The sequence below is a fragment of the Gobius niger genome, assembly GCF_951799975.1.
Source record: "Gobius niger genome assembly, chromosome: 15".
NCBI lineage: Eukaryota > Metazoa > Chordata > Actinopteri > Gobiiformes > Gobiidae > Gobius > Gobius niger.
Genome location: NC_136866.1, coordinates 24,435,323 through 24,463,313, shown reverse-complemented (window position 1 = coordinate 24,463,313; position 27,991 = coordinate 24,435,323). Strand labels below are relative to the sequence as shown.

At 40.8% G+C, this 27,991-nt stretch overlaps 1 protein-coding gene across 1 annotated transcript; it reads left to right on the top strand.

The window, feature by feature from the left end:
• Positions 1-11: 11 nt before the first annotated feature.
• Positions 12-27,991, top strand: znf410 (zinc finger protein 410). Its single transcript, XM_079572773.1, has 12 exons — positions 12-129; positions 387-474; positions 1,627-1,678; positions 2,174-2,303; positions 3,468-3,641; positions 5,272-5,481; positions 13,807-13,972; positions 18,068-18,249; positions 19,290-19,379; positions 19,695-19,811; positions 24,859-24,981; positions 27,548-27,991. Exons 3-12 carry the CDS (start codon positions 1,646-1,648, stop codon positions 27,649-27,651), a joined length of 1,329 nt encoding a protein of 442 aa, XP_079428899.1. The 5' UTR covers positions 12-129; positions 387-474; positions 1,627-1,645; the 3' UTR covers positions 27,652-27,991.

The window sequence follows — 27,991 nt, the reverse complement described above, 5'->3', positions numbered from 1 at the left end:
CTAGATAGCGCTGATGAGCTTGAGTTCCGCTTACTTTGTCCCCTCCGTGGCTCCGTAGCGCTACCTGCTCCTGTTTTGACACATTTCCCGACCTTTAACATGTTATAATTTACTCACTGGGACTGAAAGGTACTCCGCTCTCCCTGTTCGCTTGTTTTATTTAAAAAGCTGGATAAGAAGTGTAATTCATAAATGTAAAGTGACGACAGTTAGCTTGCACACTCTCACAAGCTAGCTTTAGCACTGGAATGCTACATGCTAACAACAACAACGCAGAAGTGATAGAAACACCCACTATTATGACATAAACAGTCTTTATGTTTTGTTTAATTATGTTTTGGAGGTTTAAAAATAAAATGCTGACTGGTTTAATGCTTGTTTTGTAGTTGCAGGGCTGTGATGGCACAAAGATGACCCGCAGTGTCACCTTCTGAAGAAACAACATCTCTTCTCTAAAAGCAGCACTGGAGACAGGTAACATTAAGTCACTGTAATGTATTGAAATAACACGGAACATAGATGTAAATGAGACTAGAGGGAATGTCCATAATCTATTGTGATGGTTGTAGTGGTAGAACAGGTGACCCACATTTACTGTCAAGCTTCTTTGAGATAAATGATAAATAAAGAAATGATTACTAACCTCTTTTCTACAAATCCACAGTCTAACCAAAATAAAACATGCATATAATGACCAACTACCATTTGTTCAAACAAATAAACAACATATGGAGTGTTTTGCAGCCCTTTCTTAGTCATTTTTTGTGGGTTTTTTGTTTTTTATCATCATTTGATTTTCCAAAATAACCTTTTTTCCCGACCAGGCAAAGCTCTGGGTAGGGATTGGTACTATAACGAATGACGATACTTGGTTTATGATACAGATACCTCAACAATACATTTTTCCATACCTATTCCAAAGTATTTGTCATCTAGAACCAGAAAAAAAGAACAATAATGTTCAATGAATCTACAAAAGACTAATTCTTTTAAATTTCTATCATTTATTTGAGCTCAAACAACCAAGTCAGTTCTTTTAATGTTGTCGGACTGTTGTTGGACTAACGGCATCAAAACTTAGTCTCTAAAGATATAAGATTGTTTCTGTACCTGGTTTTGATACTTTTATTTTTTCGATACCATACTGGTATCATTTATTGGTTCCCAGCCTTCGCTCTGGCCACCCTGCAATTCTGTCCCCGGATTGCGAACCACTGGTTTAGATTAGACTTATGATTAGGATCATTAAACTGTATTCATGGGGGCCGTGGCCTGTACTCAAGCTGAATAAGCCTGAACTAGAGCACACTGGAGAAAATGTTACGAAGGAAGGTCACAATAGTCATGTCAATTTATATAAGTGATCACGATGTTGTCAAGGCTGAGGCTCCTGTAGGCAACATAGATGTATTAGATAAATAATAGTTCGATGATGGGCAAAAACGCTTTGATGAGCAGAGTAGTGAAGCTTCCCTTGTTCTTGTAAAAGATCTATAGGTTTAAACAAACAGTGCTACACGCCTGAATGCATTGACTCTACCGTAATATTTATCCAGTTGGATTATAATTTTCTCTGAGTACTATTGTTGCACCAAGTACAGATGGTTTGTCATTTTTGTATTTCAGGTTCCACAAAGAGAGACCCATGCTTTCTGATGAGCTTGACTCTAAACCAGAGGTACGGTTTCCTCACTGCAGTCAGAATGAATGATATGACTGTTGTTGTGTGAAGCTTTGTATGTATGTATGTATGTATGTATGTATGTATGTATGTATGTATGTATGTATGTATGTATGTATGTATGTATGTATGTATGTATGTATGTATGTATGTATGTATGTATGTATGTATGTATGTATGTATGTATGTGTATGTATGTATAATTCAAAAAAGTGGAGAAAGGAGAAAGTAAAAGTTTAAATAGTAGATAATGTAGTCTCACATAGGCTTCCATAGGGGAAAACTCGGAACTCAAAGCATATTCCAAACTTATTCAAGTTTATGGCAAAATCAACTTTTCTTGAAATGTCACCAATGAACAAGTGAAACATCAGCTGATTTTGTTGGACAGGGGCTTAAACGGCTGTGCAGCGTTAAGACCATCAGAGGGACAGATAATCTCCTACATCCCAATAGGAGTCTTTGTCATAAATGTTTTCATTTGCTCCTCAGCTGCTGGTGCACTTTGTGCAGAACGCGTCCATCCCTCTGGTGCAGGGTCTGGAAGAGCCAGGGTCCAAGCCCTGTGTCCCTCTGCTGCCCCCTGCTGTCAGCTCCCTGTGCAGCCCTCTGCAGCTCTCAGGTAATATTGTTATTCAACTACTATGGGAATAGTTTACTCTTGATAAGTCAATGCTTAGGACAGCGGTTCCTAAAAGTGAGGTCCGGCCTCAGAGGTTTGAGGCCTTCTTAGTTCGTCTCTGCATCCAACCCGAAGTCTGTGGTTCTGTTACGCTCCTTATTTAAATATTTTAAACTAACTAGTCCCTGTAAAGATAACGGCATTCTAAATGTAAACAGCACCTTCACCATTTAATTATTACCAATTATCTTACATAAATGTCCTGAGCACTTTGATATTTGAGTTTGTGAGATTTATTAATGGGCTGCGTTGTGTTGTAGCTGCATTAGGAAAAAGACAATTCAAGCTTTTTGTTCCTCTTTGTTCCTTTCACTTCCCTGGAAAAAAAAACCTGAAGTCTCAGTGGGATTTTCCTGCTTAAATACAGGTCAAATAAATATGGACCCCTCTTTTTTTTAAATGTTTATGTTAGTGTGACCATCTTCTGTCTACAAAGAAGCACACTTATGGGCAACATTGTGCTGCCATATAAGCACTTTGCACCGAAGGCCGATCCGGTACACAAACTTGGAAAGCTGTCTTGCGTTTCCCTTTTATGTTTCAGATTAAACTTTGTCTTAGGTCAATGGTTTTAAGGTATACAGTAAGTTACACTATTTTTGAAAGTTTGTGCAAAGCCTCTCAGCTGTTAAGTTTGATGGGCAGTCATAAAGTTACATCCAAGTTTGAAATGCTGACGCTGCATGTTGCTAAAGTTACCCTGTTTATGTATACAGCGCTGGAGCTTTGAATAATAGCCATCTTTTATCCGAGAGCTGTCCCCTTAAGGTGGAGATTATTCATGCATCGCCTTTAAATTAATGCTGTAAGCCTTGTAGCGCAGAGAGGACCATTAGGTTTGATGTGGTCGACGGCTTAGAAGGGCATCACTCACTTTAAAGGTCTCAATGTCTATTCTGCAATCAAACTGTGTGACCCGTTCAGTGGCTGCTTGTACGCGTTTTAAATCAGACTTTTGCTGTAAACGTTATTTTTAAAGAATGACTTAAATTAAATATCCAGCTCATGTTTCAAAATGTATTTCACAGTGCAGACGTTGCTTTTGATCATTTTATCCCTTGCCCTTCATTTGTTGATAAGGTTTGTTTGTTGTTTCCTCTCCAGATGAGGGTCTTGGCCATGAGGCGCACGTTTCCCCGTCTCTGTCCGAGTTTCGGACAGTTTCTGAAAGCTCTTCAGTCGCTGGTCCCCTCCAGGCCTCCCCCAGCTCCCCGACTATCCTCCACGACCTGCAGCAGACGGACAGCAGCTCCTACGTCCTGCTCAACCTCGCCAAAGGTAAGAAGTTTGCTATATTGCCCCACCTTTTTGGGGTAGAGTTACCACCAGATTCCACATTCTCTGTGTTCGCCTCGTTCCACTCCGCCCGTGGACCTCCGCAGCACGTGCATTGCCATTTTAACTTCCACATTGTCCTCTTCGCTCCGAGTGGCCTTCACTCTGTAAGAGCCGCGCCGGATCAAGCACCAGATAGGAGAGAGAACGGCCCTGACATCTGGGTTTTCAAAGTAAATACATTACTCCGAGCTGACTATTTTACACAATATAACCTCGATGTCCCTCTGTAGGAGTTTGTTTTCACACAGTCACATGACCCGATTAACCTCGTGGGGGTTACCACTTTAACCAAGCACATTTTGTCCAGTTCAACCGTACACAAATCTAAAAGCTTCTTGAAAAAAAGCGTCAAAATAGGCACAAAGAAATGAGGATAAAACTGTCTTCGCTTTCAAATAAGGCCTTACACTGGCCTATAGGCTGTAAGCTCCCGTCGAGAAGCTGTTAGATTTGGGTAAAGCTGAACTGGAGAAAATGTGCTCAGTTAAAGTGAGGGTTAAGAGTTTAAACGGTAAATGGACTCAACGTATGCAGCGCTTTTCTACCTTTATCAGGCCCAAAGCGCTTTACAGAAAAGGAACCAGTCACCCATTCACTCCCTCATTCATGCACCAATGTACACAGACACTGGAGGCAAGGAGGGTGAAGTGTCTTGCCCAAGGACACGACGACAGTGTGCATTTGCGGGAGCTGTGATTCGAATCCCCGACCTTCCAATCAGAGACGACCCGCTGTCGCCCCAGTTTCAGCTTCTACGGCTCTCATTCACGTAACTGTTTCTCTGCCCCTCTCTCCCTTGCATGCAGGATGAGCAAAAGAAAACGAATTAAATTATGATACTTGCAGGGGTGGGAACATATGAGTTATACTTCTGCCCACTACTTTTCGAGTTTAATTATGTACAGTATTATGGATATATGTTAAAATTATGTAAAAGCCACATATGGTGAAAAAAGTTAGGTGTATATGAAATGTACTTTGAACTTGGAATAAACAACCAATCAAAAGAAATAAAGAGAAGTGATCTAACTCTAACGTGATCTCCTCTCTTTCCGGAGTTTACAGCTCGCCTGCCCGTAATATTTTATTAGGAGTTTTATTTCTCAAACTCATTGCCTTGCGTGTGCGGCGGAGGCGACCAGAGCAGATTGAAGAGGAGATGGTGGGCGTTGATGTCGCTGTCGTTCGGAGGCGGCGGAGTGGAGCTGAGCGAACAGGCGGAAAATGTGGAATCTGGGCTTTACTTTCTAGTCCTTGCCAGAGGTCACTTGCCTCAGATGAATTAATAAACAACGCACAGAAATATTTGATTACTTTGAGTGCACTGTCTAGAGATGCACATAAAAGAGAGAGTTAGTAGCATTTGGAGGAGGACCAAGCATTACCCTTTTAAACCTCTAGGGGTCACTTGTATATGAAACACAACCATGCAGTAGTTTCTTATTCACCACAGTGTTAACCTTTTCATTCCAGAAGGTGTTCAGCACATACACCATCTACCGTCTTGTCTTGTTTTTTGGAAGGTTTTCCCTTTGTGTCGCTGTTTCACCGTCTCCCTCTGTCCCCTCAGCCTCCTCAGAGTCTCTGATCTTCGAGGACGGCCCTGGAGATGAGGAGGAGGACGGGGTGTCTTTGGGCGACTATGGGGTGGACGGAGCGCCCTGGTACCTCCGCGTTCAGGAACTCGCCCACGACAGCCTTATCGCCGCCACACGCGCTCAGATTGCACGGGACGCCAGAGCCAACCAGGAGGCTCGCGCTGCAGTCACGGTCACCAACGGTCACGGTGATGCTCGTTTTCAGTTTCTCTAAATGTTTTTATCACCTTTGTAGCATTTATATCTACAAGAAAACTGAAATATGAGCTTTTACTAATACAAATGTTTGTATTTTATTAACCTCATTCCTTCTTAATCACAAATGATTATGAAGGAAAAAAAAAAGGAAAAAGAAGAAGAGGGAGGTGTTTACTACCAATTGAAGATCCAGAGATCTGGAGAACAGCAAAGTGGTTCAATAGCCCAAATGCTAACCATAATTCTAATGTTGCCTTCATGCTACATGCTAACGGCTAGCTTTGAGTGTTGTTTTTTCACTTCTAGTGGACAATCAGCTTTGTCAAAACATCCATAAGAACCTGAATTTGACTAGGCTTTATATATGGTGGTTAACCTCTTAACCACCACCTAAATCGACCACATTTCTCCAGTTTGGCTTTAACCAAATCTAAAAGCTTATTGGAAAAAGCAGCTAAAATGAGAGGAAAAATCTGACAAAAAGTGATTAAAAAGTGACAAAAAAGCCTCAAAAGAGTGATAGAAACGCAAAGGCAACAATGGCCTATAGGCTGTGAGCTGTCCTCCAGATGAGAATCTTTTACATTTTGGTAAAGCTGAACTGGAGAAAAGGGCTTGGTTAAGGCGGGGGTTAAGAGGTTAAATATAAGTCTGCCCTAAGTCTATACAGAGTGAAATAAAAAAATCCATAACAAACTTCTTTTCCCAACGTGCTCGAGTTATGCCTGTGTCTGTAACAAAAGACACATAACCCTTTGAATAATTGTGATTCCAGTTATAGTGATAAATAGATTGTAACTTTATTGATCCCAACTGAAATTGCAGTCATTCCAAAAAAAATCTAACTCGTGGTTGTTATTTTTCCCATAATCGAGCAGCCCTTCTTTGAAGTTAATATTTAGTCAGGGTTTATTTAAGAGATAAGATAAGATGATACTTTATTGATCTCACAGATGGAGAAATTGCATTCGATGAGAGAGCATCCGGCAGCAGCACCCATTCAGTGCGCACCACTCTTTTTCCACTTAAGGAGAAGCTAGTTAAGTTTATTGTTTTCTAAAGCCATTTAATACCCAAATGCTTGAGCCGTAATGCCACAATCACAAAAAAGTCCATGCATTCATAAGAATTGCAAACACTCATCAGAGAAATGAGCGAAAATGTAGGTCGTCAAACCCAAATTGGATACAACGGCCAACCTGCTAATGAATATGTTTTGGAGCATAATTGCATCTTCTCTTAACATCACATGAGTTTAGTTTGATTGTGATCCCTCTTGTGGCCATAATTCAGTATTTGTCAGCAAAACATGTTCTTTTCAAATTGTTTATCCCTTCTTTCGCCCTTCACTATGGATGGGAATGCTTGTACAGTTTTGCACAGTATACAAAGAGAGACTGGGGGTAAAGTAAGGTCTGTCTGAGCTAATTTGTGTCTTGTCTCGAAGCTTTGTCGCTGTAGATCAGTCAGGTCTCCCGCTGAAATCCTGCCTATGCTATGGCAACTTCTAATGAATCAGCAGCTGCTCCGAGTTGACATTGTTGTGAAGCGCTTACAAATTCTGTGTTTAATGAAGGCCCTGGAGAGATGTACACACTTCAAGGCTCCAGACACCAACTAATTATAGATTTTGTCAGAACAGGAGAACCCTAACAAAGATGTCGGAGAATCGCATGATTAGTAGCTATAGCATCCAGTGTTGTGCTGGTGAAAAAAGCCTGTGCTCATAAAAGGACAGGCAGGTACAATATCACAATGCAAGCTGATTCTATAGCGTCTAAATGCACACCTTTAGTTTTAACCAGGTTTTTGAATTCATGACTCTGCACATGTTAAAGTTGAGGTGTACTTTATTGATCACCGTAGGGAAATGTGTTTTCTGCATTTGCCCCATCTTTTGAAGCCACAAACCCGTATGGTGCATGATTTTAGTGGTAGGGGAAACCGGAGTACCCAGAGGAAACCTATGCAGTCACAGGCAGAACATCAGGGTTTACATGGGGAATAAAAAGCATTAAAAGTCATTAAATTAATTTTGGTCAAATCAATGCCTGTCATTCGTGTTCATCGCAAATACCAAAATTCTGGTCTTAACAATATAGGTTAAAGAAAGGTCAAATAAAATAAATAAACTGAGTAGCAGTTTTGGCTGAAAGTTTCAATTCTTTTTCCTCTTTTTGATGAAATCTTTGCAAATGTTAAGAAATTAAACAAGCACAGATTATTTTTCTGTGCTTGTGGCATTCAAATATCATATTTGGACATTAAAAGTGCATTGAAAGCAATACATTGGACTTTCTTCTGCTTATATAAACCCTGAACATGCAAACTCCACACAAACCTTTGACCTTTTTGTTTAACCAGGATAGTCCCACTGAGATTAAAAATCTCTTTTTCAGGGGAGTCCTGGCCCCAGTACAAAAGATTCCCCATCTTTTGTACATGTTTTTAGTGGTAGGGGAAACCGGAGTACCCTGCAAAGAGAACATGCAAACTCCACACAGAAAGGCCCCGTCCAGGTGTGAATCAAACCCAGGATCTTCTTGCTGTGAGTCTTGTACCAACCACTTAACCTCCTAATCCCCAACTGAACCGACCATTTTCTCCAGTTTCGCCTTTACCCAAATCTAAAAGCCTCTTTAGAAAAGGGTCAAAATTGCAACAAAAATGAGATGAAAAGCAACAGTGACAAAAACCACTGGCCAATTGGCTGTGAGCTTTCCAGTCAAGACACTTTTAGATTTGGGTAAAGGCGAACTGGCGAAAATATGCTTGGTTAAAATGGGATATTTTAAAATTACAAACAATGAAAGAGGGAGCCAGTAAATTTGGTGTTGCTTTCCAGTCTCATTCCTAACTTTCCTAACACATTTGTAGCATCCCAATCATCAGGGATCACAACTTGCAGGGTCACTTTAATAGAAATGTGAGAAAACTAGCCTGCAAGTTTATGAAATTAATACAAATGCTTTATAATTAGATGCACAGTATGATTTCCACAATAGTCTGAGTTTATAATATACCGGAAGAGGAAAAAACTAATTACGGTCCACTCCTATGATGCATGCCCAGCCTTTTATAAACGATAGACTCTTTCAACACCGCATGAGTGGAGACAGCAGGCTCTTGTCTTTTTTCTCCTCATCTCCCTCTCATTCATTTTCATCTGTTTCGCACTCCAGTACAAAGCAGGGATGCCTTTAAAGTTGTGTATCACCAATGCAAGCTAATGGCCCACACAGCAGGACTCCGCGGCACATCGTCAGAACCAATTTACGGCCCCTTCGCTCGCCGCCCCTTAGATAACACGTTTGCCCCCGATACGACTGCTGGCTCCATCTCTGATCTCTGCCCCCTCCCGAGACAAAAGCTCTGCCGCAGATTGTGAGTGGAGAAAGGGAACTGTTTTACCAAGAATCTTCGAGTCCCGCTGCTTTCTATGTATTATGCAGTTTGTAATTACACCCACTTTGTTGGTGCTGACAGATGGGTCAAATGCAGAGGACAGATTTCTCTCTGGGGACAAAAAGTTTGGCATTATGTGTACATTTCCTGGAAAATAATGACATTGCGCCGTAGTTTTTACTGCATAGCTTCATCAAATGCATAAATGATTGTCTGAAACACATTCCACGGCAGTTTTGGCTAAAATGTGCAGACTTTCTAGCTCAAAAGTTGCTCATTTCATCCATTTTGCTTTTGAATATTGAAATTCTCCTTCCTTCCCTTCCTTCAGAATGTTTTCAAATATTAAGAAAATATGCACTGATATATTGCAGATGTGTCATTTCAAAATATAGTAGTTGTGCATAAAGATGTGGTGTTGCTTTGTTCAGATATTTGGTCATAATCTCAAACACATTTTAATCAACATCTGTTTATTAGAAAATGCTCTATTTTGCCTGAAAGCCTAATTGCCTACAGCATATGTTTTGAGCACGAGCTGCACATATACTTATAAAACTGCTCTTGCTCATTATGGTACAGATTTATTACATTTCATTTATATTCAGCACGAATCACAAGCTGCAATATGTTTTATGAAAATCCACCTCATATTTACATCAAAAACAGCAGGTTTTTAAAGGGACCATACGGAGTTTAAAAATGTTAAAATTTAGGGATGTCACGGTTACCGGTGTAGCGGTAAACCAAGGTAAAAATGTTGACAATAATAATTACTGTCTTGTGTTTGAAAAAATATTTAACCGCGGTGGATTACCGCGCCCGCGGTTTAGGCAAAGTGAGCCTTACGAGCCGCCGTCTCATCTGCTGAAGTTGCTGCGCAGGCGCACTCTGTAGCTACAACCAAAACAAAACTTTCTCGAAGCTGGAATCATGTCCGAGACGACAGCGCGCTGGATCTATCAGCCTTCAGAGCGGACCAAGCCTGAATTCTGGACATATTTTGGGTATTTTAAGAAAGCTGGACAGTTGATAGAAGACAGTTTTCCTGTTTGCGGAACGTGCAGGAAAAAGTGTCTCTAAATGCAGCAATACTTCGAACCTCTGACTCACCTGCGTGACCGTCTCCCACAACTCTATAGCAACTAAGCTAACGTTAGCGTTTTAGCTGAAATGCTGATGTGGGACTTTGGGTTGAGGGAGAATGTAACGCGTCGCCCCATAGTGCGGCTGCAGCGCCACCGCCAGCATAAGCCGTGTCCGGATACCTCCGCACAATGGCACAATGCGTTACGGGGCTCCCGGTGGCAGATTGCAATAGATTCACTTTCGCCTCAGTATCATGAATTTAATAATGATCACTGTCTGATGGCATTTTCCCAAATCTGCAAAGCGAAAGCTCACTGGAAGGACACAAACTGAGGACAATTTTCATGTAATATGTAATACCCTCGAAACGATCAACAACACATCGTTATAGTTCCTTTACTTTGATGTGAAAAGTTGCACTTTTGATAAGGCTTTGTCTGTATTTTTTTTTAGATAATAAGCACTGTTAAATAGGGCTGAAACAGCTAATCGATTAATCGACAACTAATCGATTACTAAAGTAGTTGCCAGTAATCGATTAATCGTTTTCTAGTAAACACAAACTAAAATTGAGCAAAAAAGACATGACAATTATGTATTTTGCATGAAAACCTACTTTGTTTTTACAGTTAGGGTCTGCAGTGTTTTGTACATCGTAAATTTCATAAATATCTGTCTTTGTCTCGTCCAATCAAAGCAGAATTAGCATAAAGAGCCTCCTACAAACGTTTACTTTAAGTTTACTCCATCCACGTGTCCTCAAGCGGCGCCACTTTAGCTTTATGTGATAAAGAAATTGAAGAAAATACAATTTCCATGCACCTTTCACAGCCAAGCGATTAATCGATTAATCGTAAAAATAATCGGTCGATTAATCAATTACCAAAATAATCGTTAGTTGCAGCCCTACTCTTAAACTTTTTTGAAACTATTTCAGTTTGTGTAGACTATCAATGCTTTCTGAAATTATTAACACACACTAAAAAAAAAATACCGCGATGATACCGAAAACCGTGATAATTTTGGTCACAATAACCGTGAGGTAAAATTTTCATACCGTGACAGCCCTATTAAAATTAGGTATTTTCATCCCCCTACATGTTCCAGCAGTGTCCTAATGTGTAGAATGAGCCCAGACCTGTTCACCACAACTGCCTCTAAAATCCTGCACTGTCACTCAAGAAGTCACTCAAAAAGTTGTTACTTCGGGTCCGCAGTGCCGTCATGCACAAGCATAATATGGAGACTGCAGTTACACATAAGACCTGAGGTGGCGGTAGTGAGCATAAAATGACAAACTTGCATCTAGTCTCTTAAAGGAATAGGCCACCGTTTTTACATACTGCGATATGTTCTTACCTAACCTTAGACGAGTTAATATATACCCGTCTGGTCTTTGTCCGTGCGCTCTGTCACGCAAACGCAGTAACTCCTAAAGGTTATTGACGGAAGTGAGCGGGGGGAAGTCATTAGGAGTTACTACGCGGACGTTGTGCTCCTTGTATCATTACGCCTCACAATATAGTACCCCTTTTTATCTGCTTATAAAATCGACATGTTACATTTCTGTGTAAATATACTTCGCATGAAAACACTTCACGTAACTTTATTTAAATAGGGAACACGTGGAAGAGCTTGGTAGCTTCTATCGTGAGCTTTTTTCGAGCTATGTGACATGTGGGAGAGGCTGCGTATGTGCTCCGTTTGCGTGACAGAGCGCACGGACAAAGACCAGACGGGGATATATTAACACGTCTAAAGTGAGGTAAGAACATATCTCAGTATGTAAAAACGGTGGCCTATTCCTTTAAGCTTGGATCATCTCTTGATCTAAGCTTAAAGGAAAGGTGAGCAAAGCATTTCCTGGATATGTAGAACCCAGGAGGAGCTTTTTGGGAGCTGCAGCTACTTTGCTAAGAATAGCCTCCGGAGATGATTCAAAGATTACAGAACAACATTGTAACATTAAGCTCTTTGCATAATTCCCCCCCTTTAAAATGGCATGAGAAAGATTTACATTTGATTTGCTGCACCCTTTATAAACCAGTAACATTTGAGATCACACTCTGAATATCTGTAAAATTTCCAGCTGTGTCCAGGAAGTCAGTTTATATTTTAGCCGTGTGGTGACATTCCTGCCGCCGCTGTAACAGGTTTCAGCTCCCCCTGCGTTCTGTGGTGAAATGGCGCCCTCCCACCACCGCGCATTAGCCCGGCCCACGTTTCCGTGGCCGCGGGACGTCCGTTATAGAGCGGCCGCCGCTGACTGGCTTTAAGCTAAACTGCCGCTGTCAAAGGCTTTGAATGCAGGGAGTCAGAGCGAGTTAAAAAAGGCAGTGATTGCATTTAGATCAGGCCCGCTCTGTAGTTCTCGTATCATCTCATTCTCATTCCACAGAGAGTTCGCCTGGATTTGTACATGAGCTGCAAAAATATTAATGTAGCTGCACAATGTATCGCCGAAATTTTGTATAATATTTGAAGAAACCACAGCAAATCAAAGACGTCTTCCATCTGAATGAGATTTACACATTTTTGGTTAACTCTTTCTGAAACAAAAAAAGAAATGTGATTGAATGTAATTTTCCTGATTGTGTTCAATTTTAACCATTTTGTTTTGGTATTTGTTTTACTGTTTGAAAGATATTACGATAACATTGCATTATAAGCTTTGTGCACTGATTTATTTTGGCTAACTTCCTGTTGGCCAGTGTAGGGTACAGACTACTTCCTGTCCACATTATAATGTAAATTGGAAATAAAATAAGATTAAAAAACAGAAGGAAACTTAAATATACGTCAAGCCTAGTTCAGATGGAGGCGCTACGATTTGTTGCCGTGTAATGTTAACCTTTAGCTTCAAGGCTCCATGGAAACCATCATGTTGCTATGGAACATTCTGAGCACCCTCGTATCGTGAAGCGATATTCATTTACATGAGTTTAAGGGCCTATTTTCTGTCCAACAAAAAAATAAATGACAGATGAGCCTTAGAGAACTACTGATCTAAATCTAGGGCAGCAAGACTAAGAATCCGTATTTGAATGTTTGCAATATTTTAATCACAAACAGCGCAGATGATTTAGGAAATTGACTGCTGGGACAATTAATCGAAATCGCAATCTCTCAATGATCGTCATGGGACTTTATAATTGACAGGTTTATAGCCATTTCTTTGGCACAAACGGTACCTAAGACTTGATGAAAGCCCTAGGTCAAACTGTATTTAGCTTTCTTAAAGTAGTTTTAATCATACAGTACTTGTTACCTTTACTTGAGTAATGTTATAATGACGTATCTGTACTCTAGGTTGTGTACTCTAGGTAAGTTACTTGTTTCACTGTGAGTAAATCTTTATGTGGCAAAAGTTTCCTTTTGACATAGAAAATAGGATGTAGTTTGTGTTATTCTTCAGAATTATTTATTTTTTCTATATATTTATTGCATTTTCTTGGAAATATTTTGATTCTCATGTTTGTTTGTAGCATTGTCTCCCAGTTTAAAAAAAAAACGTATTTACTTCAACCTAACCATGGATCTGACCGCCTGCAGCATCCACAGATCGAGGCGGTTTTGTTCAGGCTGTATGCAATGTTTATTGTGAGCAACACAATGTTTTGTCTCTGCAGGGTTTTTTAAAAACCTGCTAATCCTGCAGTTTAGTCCACGGCAAACTTGTTCTGAAATGCACATGATTCTTGTATTAGTTTAGGTCATTTATCCATCGTCTCTCAAATGCCTGAAATGCTGACTGTAATCTGCATCCTGATCTAAAACATTGTAACATTATTTCCTCTCTCTTTCCCGTTGCCTAGGCGATCACACACTCAGTTTAGCCTCAGAGGCAGGAGACAGGAGGAAGTGCCCCTCGCCCGGAAACGACCGCCCCGTCCCCAAGTCTGTGCTGCACTGCTCCTTCGAAGGCTGCTGTCGGACCTTCATCTGGCCCGCTCACCTCAAATACCACCTCAAGACGCACAGGTAGCGCAAACTCAGAGTTATTAAGTTGAAGGTTAATGTGCAATGTATCGCAGCAGGGGTTTTCATGTCGCCGACTGGACTGGGTAGTTTGACTAGAGGCTGTTTTATCTCTTACTTTAGAGATATCTGTCTTTATGGTTCAGTGGTTGCAATTATTAAGGCAGTACAATGTCTTATGCTAATATCTTTTCTACATCAACAGGGTTTTCTCGGGGTATTGAAAAGTATTAAAAGTCATTTAATTAATTGTGACCAAATCAAGCCCTCAAATGTTATTAAAAAGGCTTTTTGCAAGATTTGCAGAAATAGAGCTGAATCCTGAACTTAGACCTTTTATATAAACTTCCACTAAAACAAAAGCAAACGCCTCCTTCCAGTTTCATTTAACACACACAAATCTTTCGTTGTCTCATCTGAACCTTTCTGCTGTAAACCTGACGATTATAAAGTCCTATGACGATGATTGAGATTGATCAAATAGAGATGCTGCGATTTAGCAGTACTCAGTAACTTGTTTACCTTAATAAATCCTTTCTCTAGTCTCTCTGGGGGTAATACAAGTGTTAATGGGATGATCGGGGGTCTTTCATCTCCCCCTGCTGTCTCTGGCCAGAAAACTACAACTGCAACTTCGCTGCCTACGGGAGTCACCAATACACACTAATAGAATCACGAAGAAGCTAACAGGCTAATGGGCAAAGCTAACTGCGGGCTAGCACCACTTAAACAGTATTTACAGCCAAGTTTGAGTGAAAAAAATGACCTCCATTATGTAATTAGATGTGCAATATCCCTCTTTCTCTTTGTCTTTAATGTCAGCGTAGTATTTACTTTCACGGACAATTAATAAGTAAAAAATCGTGGTGGCCTCTAGGGGCATGAGTTACTTAGTGCTGCTTTAATTGCCCAGACCTTGTATTTGTGCACTTTCTTCTACCTGCATAAACCCTGATCAGACAAACGGGCAAGTAATGTGCTTTTCATTTTCTTTAACATAGACGTCTGCCATGTTTTATCTTCTGCCTGTGGCAGCTGCCCAAACCTTATGTGCCCTTTCCTGCATGACACAGCACTTTTAACCATAATCCATGTTTGTATTACCACCCGTCTGTCTGGATTACTGCACTTTTCTTCCGTGTGAGTCAGTCTCAGTCGCTCGACTGCAGCTTGTGCGAAATGCAGCTGCACGTCTTTTAACTGGCACGCGGAAATTTGAGCACATCACCCCGATTTTATCTCCTCTTCATTGGCTGCCCGTTGCTTTTATTTGTTTTTAAATGTCTGAATCGCACTGCCTCGCTGAGCGCTCAAAGACCAGTCGGGAGATCAGAAGAGGGGATCGGCTTTTGTGGTGGTAGCTCCAAAGTTATGGGGTGATTTTTTTCACATAAGACAGACTCCACTCCATATCTTTTTTTAAAATACCGTCTTAAGACCCACTTCTTTACCGAGTTGCTGACCTTTTATCAGACTTTTTATTGTTTCGAGCACTTTCTCTCAACCCCATTGTCCTTCCAAAGTGCGTTATGAATAAAGTTGCCCCTGCCATTACCCGCGGTTGTTCCAGGTCAATCAGGCAGATCACGTCTTCTGCCTTCTTGGGACACATTCCTTCGGTTACCGCGAACCGTGAACGGAGGACGTGATCGACCTGATGGACCAGTCGGGTCCTGACGGGTCGACCACGCCCAGGAACAACCGGCGATAACACACAATCACACAATACACAATTATTCAGCGCTTCGGAGGAGGATGGCAGACTTCCATGGACACACGTTGAGGTAAATGAAATAACGAATAGCACATGGCTTTAATGTTTGTCTGATATAAGAGCAGAAATAAATAAATAAATATAATATATTACATATTTAGATATAATACAGGGGAAACTCACGTAGCTCATCACCACCTGCTGCCGAGGCTTGTTTTAAACATTGTTTGCCGGATACTTCATTTGCCTGAACTTTACATTGTCTTGTTTATGGTTTTGTTTCATTGCTTTAATGTTTCTGATTCTTTTTGTGTATTGTACTTTTAATGTGTTTCCTTGATGTAAGGCGACCATGAGTGTTTAGAAAGGCGCCAAACAAATAAAATGTACTATTGTTATTATTAATACAAAAGAGTAGCAGAACCTTCTAAGTTTATTCTGATTCAAATCGTAATTGTCCATACTGAGTTGACTCCCTTCTTGTTTTTACAGTCACGCTTGTTCTCTCTGGCGTTTAAACAGTCTGAAATCTTACTGTTGCTGTTTTGTTTTCATGGCACTGTATTGAGTTTGCACATATTTTTATTTTGTCTCTGTTCTACAGCGCTGTTGTTGTTATAGATAGTGCTTTGTAGATAAACTGGTTTGGAATTTAGTTTATATAGACTGCGCCAAAATTTATACCTTAAGGGAGCGATCTTCTGCCTGGCTGGCACAACAATAGCGTCGGTGAAGAAGAACTCTGTATCTTGCTTACAAACAACGGTGCCTCAGTGCTTTCGCTGGTAACCTGAGGGCGTCACTGGTGGTCAGCTGAGGCGTGGCGTGTTACAAGCTGTACTGACTACAACAAGTGCTTTCTCGATCTCCTCTTACATTAAAGGGGCTAGATGCAAGTTGGCCATTTTATACTCACTACTGCCACCTCAGGTCATATGTGTAACTGCACCTTCTATATTAAAGGAATAGGCCACCGTTTTTACATACTGAGATATGTTCTTACCTCACTTTAGCCGAGTTAATATATCCCCGTCTGATCTTTGTCCGTGCGCTCTGTCACGCAAACGGAGCCTCTCCCACATGTCATATAGCTCCAAAAAAGCTCACGATAGAAGCTGCAGTAACTCCTAAAGACTTCCCCCGCTCACTTCCGTCAATAGCCTTTAGGAGTTACTGCGCGGACGTTTTGCTCCTCGTATCATTACGCCTCACAATATAGTACCCCTTTTTATCTGCTTATAAATTCGAAATGCTACATTTCTGTGTAAATATACTTCGCATGAAAACACTTCACGTAACTTTATTTAAATAGGGAACACGTGGAAGAGCTTGGTAGCTTCTATCGTGAGCTTTTTTGGAGCTATGTGACATGTGGGAGAGGCTGCGTATGAGCTCTGTTTGCGTGACAGAGCGCACGGACAAAGACCAGACGGGGATATATTAACTCGGCTAAAGTGAGGTAAGAACATATCTCAGTATGTAAAAACGGTGGCCTATTCCTTTAAGCTCGTGCTTGACGGCACTTCGGACCGAAGTAACAACTTTTTGAGTGACAGTGCAGGATTTTAGTTGTGGTGAACAGGTCTAGACTCATTCTACACATTAGGACATTGCTGGAACATGTAGGGGGAAATACTTAGTTTTAACATTTTTAAGCTCCGTATTCACCCCTCTCGGCACTTCCGTTGTACAGACGCTTCGGGTCGAGCGCAAAGCCCGTTCATTTAAACGGAGAACGAGGGAAAATATTCTCCGCTCAAATCTGATGTTTAGTCGATTGATTTGTGTAAAACGTCCAGTGTTCATTTGCACCAACAAGTCAACACTGCACCGTTTCTCTGCCTGGCCCAGAATAAGGTGAATAGTCCCCTTAATGTCGGGTGCATCTTATTACAGGACACAGGACAAACTACAAACTGTGAGTTAAACGCTGTCCGCGGGGGTAAAGCTTGGAGAGTCTGCCACTTCCTCCGCCAGGCATGAATGCTGAACATTGCACAGAGCGCGCTCCGTCTGCACAAAAGTCTACAGTCTGCGTTTAGAAACACAAGGGCCCCATATACCACTAGAGAGCATTCCATTTGATTCTAACTGGCATTAAATCTTATTTTCTTTCCTAATATTGACATGGCTCAACTTTTTTATGTTATAGATATGACAAATATGCAGTTTTTGCAGGCATTTCTTCATCTGTTTTCCACAAATCTTTGATCTCGGGTTGCTTATTGTGTTTTTATATTTGCTTTTACAAATTACTCCTCAATTCCAACAGTTTTGGTAGAACGCCTGCATACATATTGCATACATATTAAAGGTAATTGAGGCCTGCCCTTGCCACTGATTAGGACCTTGTAATTCTTATTTTATCCACTTGTGCTGCGCAGGAACGACCGCATGTTCCGGTGCGGGGCCGAGGGCTGTGGGAAGAGCTTCTATGTCCTGCAGCGGCTCCAGGTTCACATGAGGACGCACAACGGAGACAAGCCATTCATCTGCAAAGAGAAAAACTGCGGCAAGAAATTCACCACCGCGGGGAACCTGAAGAACCACAGGCGCATCCACACAGGTGCGGCGCAGGAGGAGGGAGGAGCGCTTTTCAGACTGCTAAGTCTGGGGGTTCAGCGTGTGAATTAAAGCCACGATGTTTCTACTTCTCAAGATCAATTGAACTGCCTCAAAACTTAACATATAAAGTGATTAGAAGCACAAAACTTGTCTATAATATCCAATTATTTGAAATTTGTAAATCTGTTACACACGAAAATAATGCTATACTCTGATTTATTCCCAAAATTAAAGCCTTAAATATCAGAAGAAAGCATTGAAATGGATTCAAACTGGCATCTAATCTCAGTTTCTTGCAAACTAAAGGACATTTCTTTTGCATAAATATTTCAAAAACACTGAAGTTGTGCAATTATTTCAGTAACGCTTTATAATAACTACACCCTATTTATTTACAGTTAATTCATCATGAACTATTCATTAGTTAAGTGTGACTAACACTTAAACACTACTACTACCTCATTATGAATAGTTCTTCACTTATTTATTGTAAGTAGTTACGACGTGTTGGTCACACTTAACTAGTGAATTGTTCATGATGAATTACATGTTAATTCATCATTTATTAAGGCTTAATAAGGTGTAGTTATTATAAAGTTTCCTTTTGTGTCCAATTCACTTTTGAACGCCACATTCCTGTTTGTGGAATGTTTACAAATGTGAACAATCAAAATATGCAGATTATTGCCTTTGTGACTTTAAAGCCAGTATTTGAGATTAAAATGGCTTTAAAGAACAATTAACTTCTGCACACATAATGAAATAAATGCTTTTAGTTTGATTTAGTGGGAAAAATTGTACGCAGCATTGCTTTAAAGAAGACGTATTCTGCAAAATCAACTTTTTTTTAGCTTTAAATCATGTTATAACGTTCCTTTGTCCAAGAGCAGCATTTCTCGCAGTTTTGAGTAATCCTCGAGTCAATCCTGTTTGATTTAGCTGTTTCTTCTTCTACGGTGTTGGAGCTTTGTTCTGCAGGTAATTTGAGGACTGCCTGGATCAGAACAAGGGAAACACTGGTCTGTGCTGTTTTTGTTTCAGGGGAGAAGCCTTTTCTGTGCGAGGCTGACGGCTGCGGACGCTCCTTCGCCGAGTATTCGAGTCTCCGGAAACACATGCTCGTTCATTCAGGTGAGAAGTTCAATAAAACCATATCCTGCTGTTTAGCTTTTCGTTTTTGTATCACCCTCTGTAGGACCGTGCTGACGCGACTGTACAATTATAATTCTATCCCTGCCTTCATCAATTTAACGTGCATTCACAGCTTTTCATGTTTGTTTTAAATTATCGCTTCATTTGACGGCAAAGTTTTACACCAGTGATGGTGATTTTATGAAGAAGCTTTAAAAAATGGTGTTAACTCTGCTCTGGTGGAACCTGTCTCTAACTTTAATTTAGATCTTATTATAGTTCTGCAGCTAAACTCGGGTGCATTTGTTGTTTCAGGGGAGAAGCCGCATCACTGTGGGATCTGTGGGAAGACTTTCTCTCAGTCTGGGAGCAGAAACGTTCACATGAGGAAACGCCATGGAGAGGAGAGCGTCGGCAACGAGCGGGACGCAGGTTTGTCTTCACTTCAGTCCTCGACTTTTAGCATCAATATGTTTATGAAACAAAGTTATTTTTCAAAGGGAGGTTTAAGAGCCATTTTTTTTTTTTGCTACTTTTCTTCTAAATCAAGAATAATGTGGAGTTACAGGCCTTCTGTGACTGGAACATTTCCAACCTTAGACTTGGAAACTGCCGACCCAGGGGGGCTTGGGGTTGTTGAAACGTGCTGGTGTTTTGATCATGTTCCTGTCGCATGGAGAGCCCTGTGCTCTTTGATACCAGCGCCAGAGCGGGACCTTTGGTGTATTCTCCGTCTCTGAGACAGTTTAGCTCACAGTGGGATAAATAAAGCAGTTTGGTGTCCTGTGTGAGCACAGAAGGATGTAAATGCTGCATGAAAGTGCAGGAGGCTGCAGTGTGATGTTAATGTTAAAAGGCGGCGAGGGAGGAAGAGATGAAGAGATAAAGAGGGGCGATAAAGGGGAAGGAACAGCTTTAGTTTCTCAGCGGTGCAGGTCTGTGAACACCACAGGTACGACATGCATGTTACACATGTTGACTCTGTCAATCAGACTCCAGATTAGGGCTTGGCTGTCTGGGCTGTCATGAGGACGGATAAACAATACATTTTTAGGCTCAGTATTTTTTTGAACAAAGCTATTATCATCTGAGGTACTCTGACTTAATTAAAAGTCCTTTATTGAACGGACATTCACTTCCTCAGGGCATATCTATATGATATGTCCTGAGGAAGACCATCTCTAGGTCTAGCTCAGATCCCTTTTTTTCCCTCTGTTTATCAAGTTTTATACCTGATCTCTGAAGAGCACCTGCGCCTACTTTTTTGGACCTGCTGATGCACTCACTTTTTTCTGTTTTTCAAAGCTATGGTCATTTTAAAGCTTTATAGTTCATTTCTTTGGCATTAAAAGGTCTTCAATAATGTCGTTTATCACAATATTTTCCTGGCTCAATATATCAAACTTCAGATTCTGTTATTGTGAAGGTGCACGGGCTCCGTTCGAGTCGGACCCACGCCTTACAGTAATGCTCAGTTCTCTTGTGCATGATGGCAATTCGGACCCAAAGTGACACCTTTTAGTGACAGTGCAGGATTTTAGAGGCAGTTGTGGTGAACAGGTCTGGGCTCATTCTACACCTTAGGACATTGTTGGAACATTTAGGGGGAAGAAATTTTTTAAACTCAATATAGTCCCTTTAAAGGCCCTACCCCTGATGTTTTTTGTATTATAAACAATGAAAGAGGAAGCCTCTAAATCATCATTCCTAGCTATTCTATATTTGTAGCATCCCGATTCTTTACAGGGACAGGTTTATAGTCACATTTCACAGCTTGCAGGGTGACCGTCTCAGGAATGGTAGAAAACTGGTCTGGTATGTTCATGAAATTGACACAAATGGCTGTATAATTAGATGCAGTGTTTTTTTCCACAAATGTTTGAGTTTACGAAAAACGAAAAGAGGACATTTGTTTGTTCCATTTCTAGAAGAAAAATCAGGTATAGTGCCTTTAAGTCTTTTTTATTTTTCCTACTTCCTGGTACCAGACGGCCCCTGGCCCACAAGTCCGGATCTAAAACACATTCAAAAGCAGTTTGGGCTGAATTTGTACACTTTGTTTTTGAATATCATCATTATTCCTAGGTTTTTTATTTTGTTTTTCTGAGGTCAGATCTCAACTTGTTTCCTGAAGCATCGTCATCCTCAGTGCACATTTTAAACATGTCGTGAGCACCTTCCTCTTCAGAGCCGCTTTGAATACGAACTGCTCAACTAAAGCAAGAATCACATACATGTTCGTTAAGGACTAAACCACAGTGTTAGCAGCTTTTACACGCGACAGATCCCAGTTTTCCCGAGCACATTACGCTTTGCTAACTAACTGCGTCCATATTAATTACGCTTTTACTTTCCGCCCTGGACTTTATATGTAAATGTAAGCACGGCCGGTCTCTGAATAGTCACGGCATTAAATCTAAATTCGTTCTCCCCATGCTCCACTTTTAGGTCCTGACCCCCGTTCGAGCGCCGCTGTTTTAAAGCCACGCGCCGTAGTAGGCAGTTATGCTAATTCTTTGGGAAAATGTGGCTTCAAGCGGTTCACATTATTAGAAATGTGCATAGCAATACGGTGAGCCTCAGTAACATTTAGAGACAGATCTTGAATCATTAATGCTTTTCTGCACTTAAAAATGTATCATTTGAATTTTCATTCTTTGGGGCACGTCGAGGAATCGCAGCAGTCTGCACACTCCGCAGCGTGTGTGTCGAATATCCATTAAAATGCATTTGCTTTCACCTCGGAAATTATTAAGTGGGTACTTCAAATGCAGCACCGTGTTTCAGACATCGTCATGAAAGGCGGGCAGGGTATAAGGAGTGTGGCTGCCAATCTGCGCCTCTCACATGAAAGACCACGTTGTTATTTTAGTTTAAGACGTATCTGGAGTTTTGTTTTCTCGTCAAGTTAGTCATAGTTATATTTTTACTGACTAAAATTGAGTCTTAAATTAAAAGTAGTTTATAATGAAAAACTGTGACTCATCTCCAGATATTTTTGTCATTTGAATTCACTGCCCAAGGACCAGGTCTGTGCTTTGTCCGTGACAGGAGATTCATGAAGCCGTGGACCTTGAGTAAATGTAGTTATATATTATAAATGTTTAGTTAAGCTCTTAACCCCCACCTGAACTGAGCACATTTTCTCCAGTTTGGAAATTCTGACAAAAACGAGGATGAACATGACACAAAACATGACAAAAAAGTGACAAAAATCGTGCCAGGAAAGCAACAAAAATCCAACAAAAACACAACAATCACTTTATAGGTCTTCGCTTTCAAATGAGGCATTTAGGTAAAGCCGAACTGGAGAAGATGCGCTTGGTTCAGTGGTTAAAGCAGCACTAAGTAACTTGTTTACCTTAAAGGAATAGGCCACCGTTTTTATATACTAAGATATGTTCTTACCTCACTTTAGTCGAGTTAATATATCCCCGTCTGGTCATTGTCCGCGCGCTCTGTCACGCAAACGGAGCACATACGCAGCCTCTCCCATATGTGACATAGCTCCGAAAAAGCTCACGATAGAAGCTACCAAGCTCTTCCGCGTGTTCCCTATTTAAATAAAGTTACGTGAAGTGTTTTCATGCGAAGTATATTTACACAGAAATGTAACGTGTCGATTTTATAAGCAAATAAAAAGGGGGACTATATTGTGAGGCGTAATGATACGAGGAGCACAGCGTCCGCGTAGTAACTCCTAAAGACTTCCCCCGCTCACTTCCGTCAATAACCTTTAGGAGTTACTGCGCGGACGTTTTACTCCTCGTATCATTACGCCTCACAATATAGTCCCCCTTTTTATTTGCTTATAAAATCGACATGTTACATTTCTGTGTAAATATACTTCGCATGAAAACACTTCACGTAACTTTATTTAAATAGGGAACACGTGGAAGAGCTTGGTAGCTTCTATCGTGAGCTTTTTCGGAGCTATGTCACATATGGGAGAGGCTGCGTATGTGCTCCGTTTGCGTGACAGAGCGCGCGGACAATGACCAGACGGGGATATATTAACTCGACTAAAGTGAGGTAAGAACATATCTTAGTATATAAAAACGGTGGCCTATTCCTTTAATAAATCCTTTCCGTAGTCCCTGTGGGGGTAATGCAAGTGTTAATGGGATGATTGGAGGGTCTTTCATCTCCTCCTGGTGTCTCAGGCCAGAAAACCATGTTTGCAACTTGACTGCCACCAGACCGGAGCCACCAATACACACTAACAGAATCACGAAGAAGAAGCTAACAGGTTTACGGGCAAAGCTAACTGTGGGCTAGCGTCACTTTAAACAGTATTTACAACCAAGTTTGAGTGAAAATAATTATTTCCATTGTATAATTTGATGTACAATATCACTCTCTGCCTTCGTCTTTTCTGTCAGTGTAGTATTTACTTCTACATGAGTAATATTGTAATGAAGTATCTTTAGTCTTACTTGAGTTAAAAAAAAAAGAGACTTTTTTTTGTAAATCTTGACTTAAGAGTTTGACTAAAACTAATCTAAAAGTAGTTATCAAATGAACATTGTTTAGGGGGATACATTTATGGAAATGTAGTTTTTGACAAGTAATATGAATGTGATTAGATTTTTTAGAGGGCAATATACAGTAGTATACTAAAAACATGTACAATAGGTTAATCCTCCAGCCAGGTGATTATGATCATTAGCCTGGCTCCACATCTGGAGATGGGTCCCCGGGTTAAATGCAGAGGACAAATTTCCCAACAGGGTTAAATAAAGCATAACATTAACCTTATTACCTCAATATTTCCCACTGACATTAGGAATCTCATTTACAGGTGCGTCCTGGTCCCAGAGGGGAACCTATTGTACATGTTGTTAGTGACAGGGGAAACCGGAGTACCTGGAGGAAACCCTACGCAGACACAGGGAGAACATGCAAACTCCACACAGAAAGTCCTGTGATCAACTGTGCACACTTAATATGAAATAACTGTTCCAGGAATCGAACCTGGGACCTTCCTGCTGTACCTACTGCGCTGCTGTTACCTTAACCAAGACCTGCAACTGAATAATACAGCCGCTCGTAAATAACCCAGTACACGATATTATCCCGGTGTTGCGTGAATGCGCTGCTTTCTTTCTTTCTTTCTTTCTTGCTTTGAGAAGGCTGACCCATATAAATCGGAAGCTTATAATAATGAGAGCCTGTTTTTCTCCACTGTGGCTGTTCCTTTGCAGAACTGTGGCTGTTAAAAGAAAAAGCATTGTCCAATTTTACTGTGAACAAGCTCAGGGGATGCAACAGGACGTTCTACTTTCAATTGGAACAGGGGCTCAATGATGGATTTGGAAATCCAAACTGAACTGAACTCCAACTTTCCCCCCCTGATTGTAAATATCATCTCCACCTTTATTCGATTTAACCTCTGTTCACACATGCTGAGGGAGAAGACGCTGAACTTTGTGACCGTTTTTGTTACTTGTACTGAAAGTGCACTCCCGCCTTTGTCCAGGGGAGGCGCTGACGCAGAGCAGTTTGCTGGAGGACCACGGCGAGAGCGCGGAGGGGATGGTCTCCATGACGACGGCCACGGTGGAGACGATGAATCTGCACCACGCCATGCTCCGGTCTCCAGGTGGGCGGGCGCAGGTTTATTTACGAATGTGCAATGGTAGGATACAGGACTGGAAAAAACCCTATAACCACTCCAGTTCAGCTTTACCCGAATCTACAAAACTCATCTAAACAGATCATTTCCCCATTTTGACATTTTTTCAATAAGTTTTTAGATTTGGTAAAGCCAAACCGGTGAAAATGTGCTCAGTTCAGGTGGAAGTTAAAGGGAGGTTTCAGGATTTTTGACATAGGACCTTATTTCCAAGTTATCCAGAGTGTTAATTTCTGCAGATATATATATTTGTTAATTCATGCAGTCCTTATATTTGAAGAGTTTAGTGGTGCTAGGCTAGTGCTAGGCTAGTGCTAGGCTAGTGCTAGGCTAGTGCTAGGCTAGTGCTAGGCTAGTGCTAGGCTAGTGCTAGGCTAGTGCTGAGCTAGTACATGTCTATGGTAACTATTAGCCTGCATGAAAAACCTCTTCAAAATCATGTGGTAGTCCTCCAAACGTTGCCAGATCTGATTTGTAGAAAGTTCCTTTGTGAATTCCATGTGTAGTAATGCCGGCCGCAGGTAAACAAACTACCGTAGATCCGGTAACCTAGTAGATCACTCCGCCGCTGCGTAGCTTACAACCAGGAAGCTGATGCTGCTCAACTATAACTTCTTTTAAATGCAAAATGGTTATGTTTCAAAAAATATTCAGTCAACACAGACATTTATATGGTTAGTCTGGTGTTATAAGTGATTTGCCTCAGGTGCTCTGTGCTTGTGTCAGACTGTTTTTAATGCAGGCTACTAGTTACCATAGACATGCACTAGCCTATCACTAGCCTAGCCCCACTAAACTCTTCAAATATAAGAACTGCATAAATTAAAAACATAAAATGACAGAAAACTTGCAATATATTTTTTCTCTTATTTGTTTGTAATCTACAGCAAAAGTTTAAATTGAAGTTTAAAAAGTTTCCCTATTCACCTGTAGTGTTGGGAATGAGTTTGGACGATACCTCAACTTAAACATCACTTTTTTTTAATGATTAGGTTCAATGTTTGTGGATTTCTTTCAAAAGTATTTCACAGTGTTGCACGACGTATTCTCCGCTTATAGTCCTATTTCATCACAAAGATGGTGTCGTCTCGGTGAATATTTCCGTATCCAACTTTAACAGCGCGTCTGTGGCCGGCTAAAAAACCTCTTTTACAGAAGTTTTATCCTCAACACAGGTCATAAAGTTATACTACCCTCTGCAGCATTACTTCCATAACAGCGATTAAAAGCAACCAGCTGAACTAAGTGTGAAATTTATAACAGTCGGGTTAATATGGGGGGTTACTTAAGGGCATTTGCTGCTTTTTATAGCCAAGTTTTAATTTAATTTGACTCTAGAAATGACGACGACTCTTTTTGAAAGTGCTGGAAATTTAAAGGTCACCTTTTAGATTGATAGATACAGACGGTATCAGGGGCGGACTGGCCATATCTCTATTCTGGAAGAGCACAGAAGGGCCATAGGGCCACCGGTCTGGCCTCTCACTTTACCTTACCTTTACCCCCGGGCGAAACCGAGCTTTACCCAAATCTAAAAGCTAAAAGAAAAGCATCCAAAAACAAAAATGTGCTGGAAAAGCAACAAAAAAGTGACAAAAAAGAGACAAAAACACAACAAAATGTGACGAAAACGTGACAAGAAAGCAATGAAAAAACAACAATAACATGAAAAAAAAACCCGAAAAACAAGAGACGAAAACACAACGAAAAAGTGACAAAAAAAAGGCACGAAAACACGCCAAAAGGCCACAAAAAAAAAAAATGAAAAAGCAGCAAAAACATGACAAAAATGCAGCGACATGACAAAAAGTTACCATCACTTTTCTAGATTTTAGCTTTCAAATGAGGCGTTATTGTGTTGCTCTCTAGTCAAGAAGCTTTTAGATTTGGGTAAAGCCGAACTGGAGAAAATGCTCTCGGTTAAAGCGGGGGGTAAGAGGTTAACATATGTATTTGTGGAAGTGTCACATTTACGCTAATTTGGGCCAGGCTGAACCAGAGTCCAGGGCTGTTTTTCAGTCCCAGCCCGTCCCTGGACGGTATCTCTGGAATCAGCCATATATGGTCATCTTTGAACAGGGGGAAAAGGGGGGGGAAACAATTTGGAGAAAAATCTAAACTTTCTCTAATTATTCAAAAAATACTTTAACAAATGCTTAATTATGAATATAGTTTTCAACTACATAAAAACACAAAGACATGGGGAGGAGCAAAGTGGTTCAACAGCCCATAAATACATAAATAATGGAGAATGCTAACATGATGCCACATGTTAGCATCGAGCTAATGCTAACGCTAGCTACGACTGCCGTTTTTTCACTTCTACTGAACAATCTGCTGTGAATAAACATCCATATGGACCCGATTTAGACTTGACTTAATTTGTATGTGATAAATAAGTTCATATTCCATCAGAAAATGTCTAAAAAGTGTTTCCCAAGAAGATTCTATTTTCCCCCCATGGCGAAGCCACGCCCTCTTCTATGACGAGATGCCGTCTGTATCTATTGAGAGATCATTTGTATCCATCCAGGTTCGGCGGACTCCGTGGTCGTCCTCTCGCAGCCGCACGACCACCTGGTTGCCATGACGACGGAGGCGCACCCGTACGGCGAGGACGTGGTGGGGCTGCTTTAGCTCCTCCCGCTGCTCACGGAAAAATGAACTTTTTGTTTTTTTGTTTTGGGAGCCACACATCCAGGACTGCACAAGTGTAGATATGTATAATAGTAGTCACTAATGTTTTTTTGGTTTGTTTTCGAGTACAGATAGTTTTTAACAAAGAGCCACTTTCTCACACGTTTCAAGTCCCAAAGAAGTCTAACACGGGTTAAAAACATGTCACCAACCGCTAAAAGAGGTTAGATTATGACTTGTGACGTCTTAAGAGCACTGTCTGCTTATCACTGCTACATTTTAAGACTTTAACTCTTTTTTTTTAATATAGGTTTCAATGCATTTTGTTTAATTCAAAATA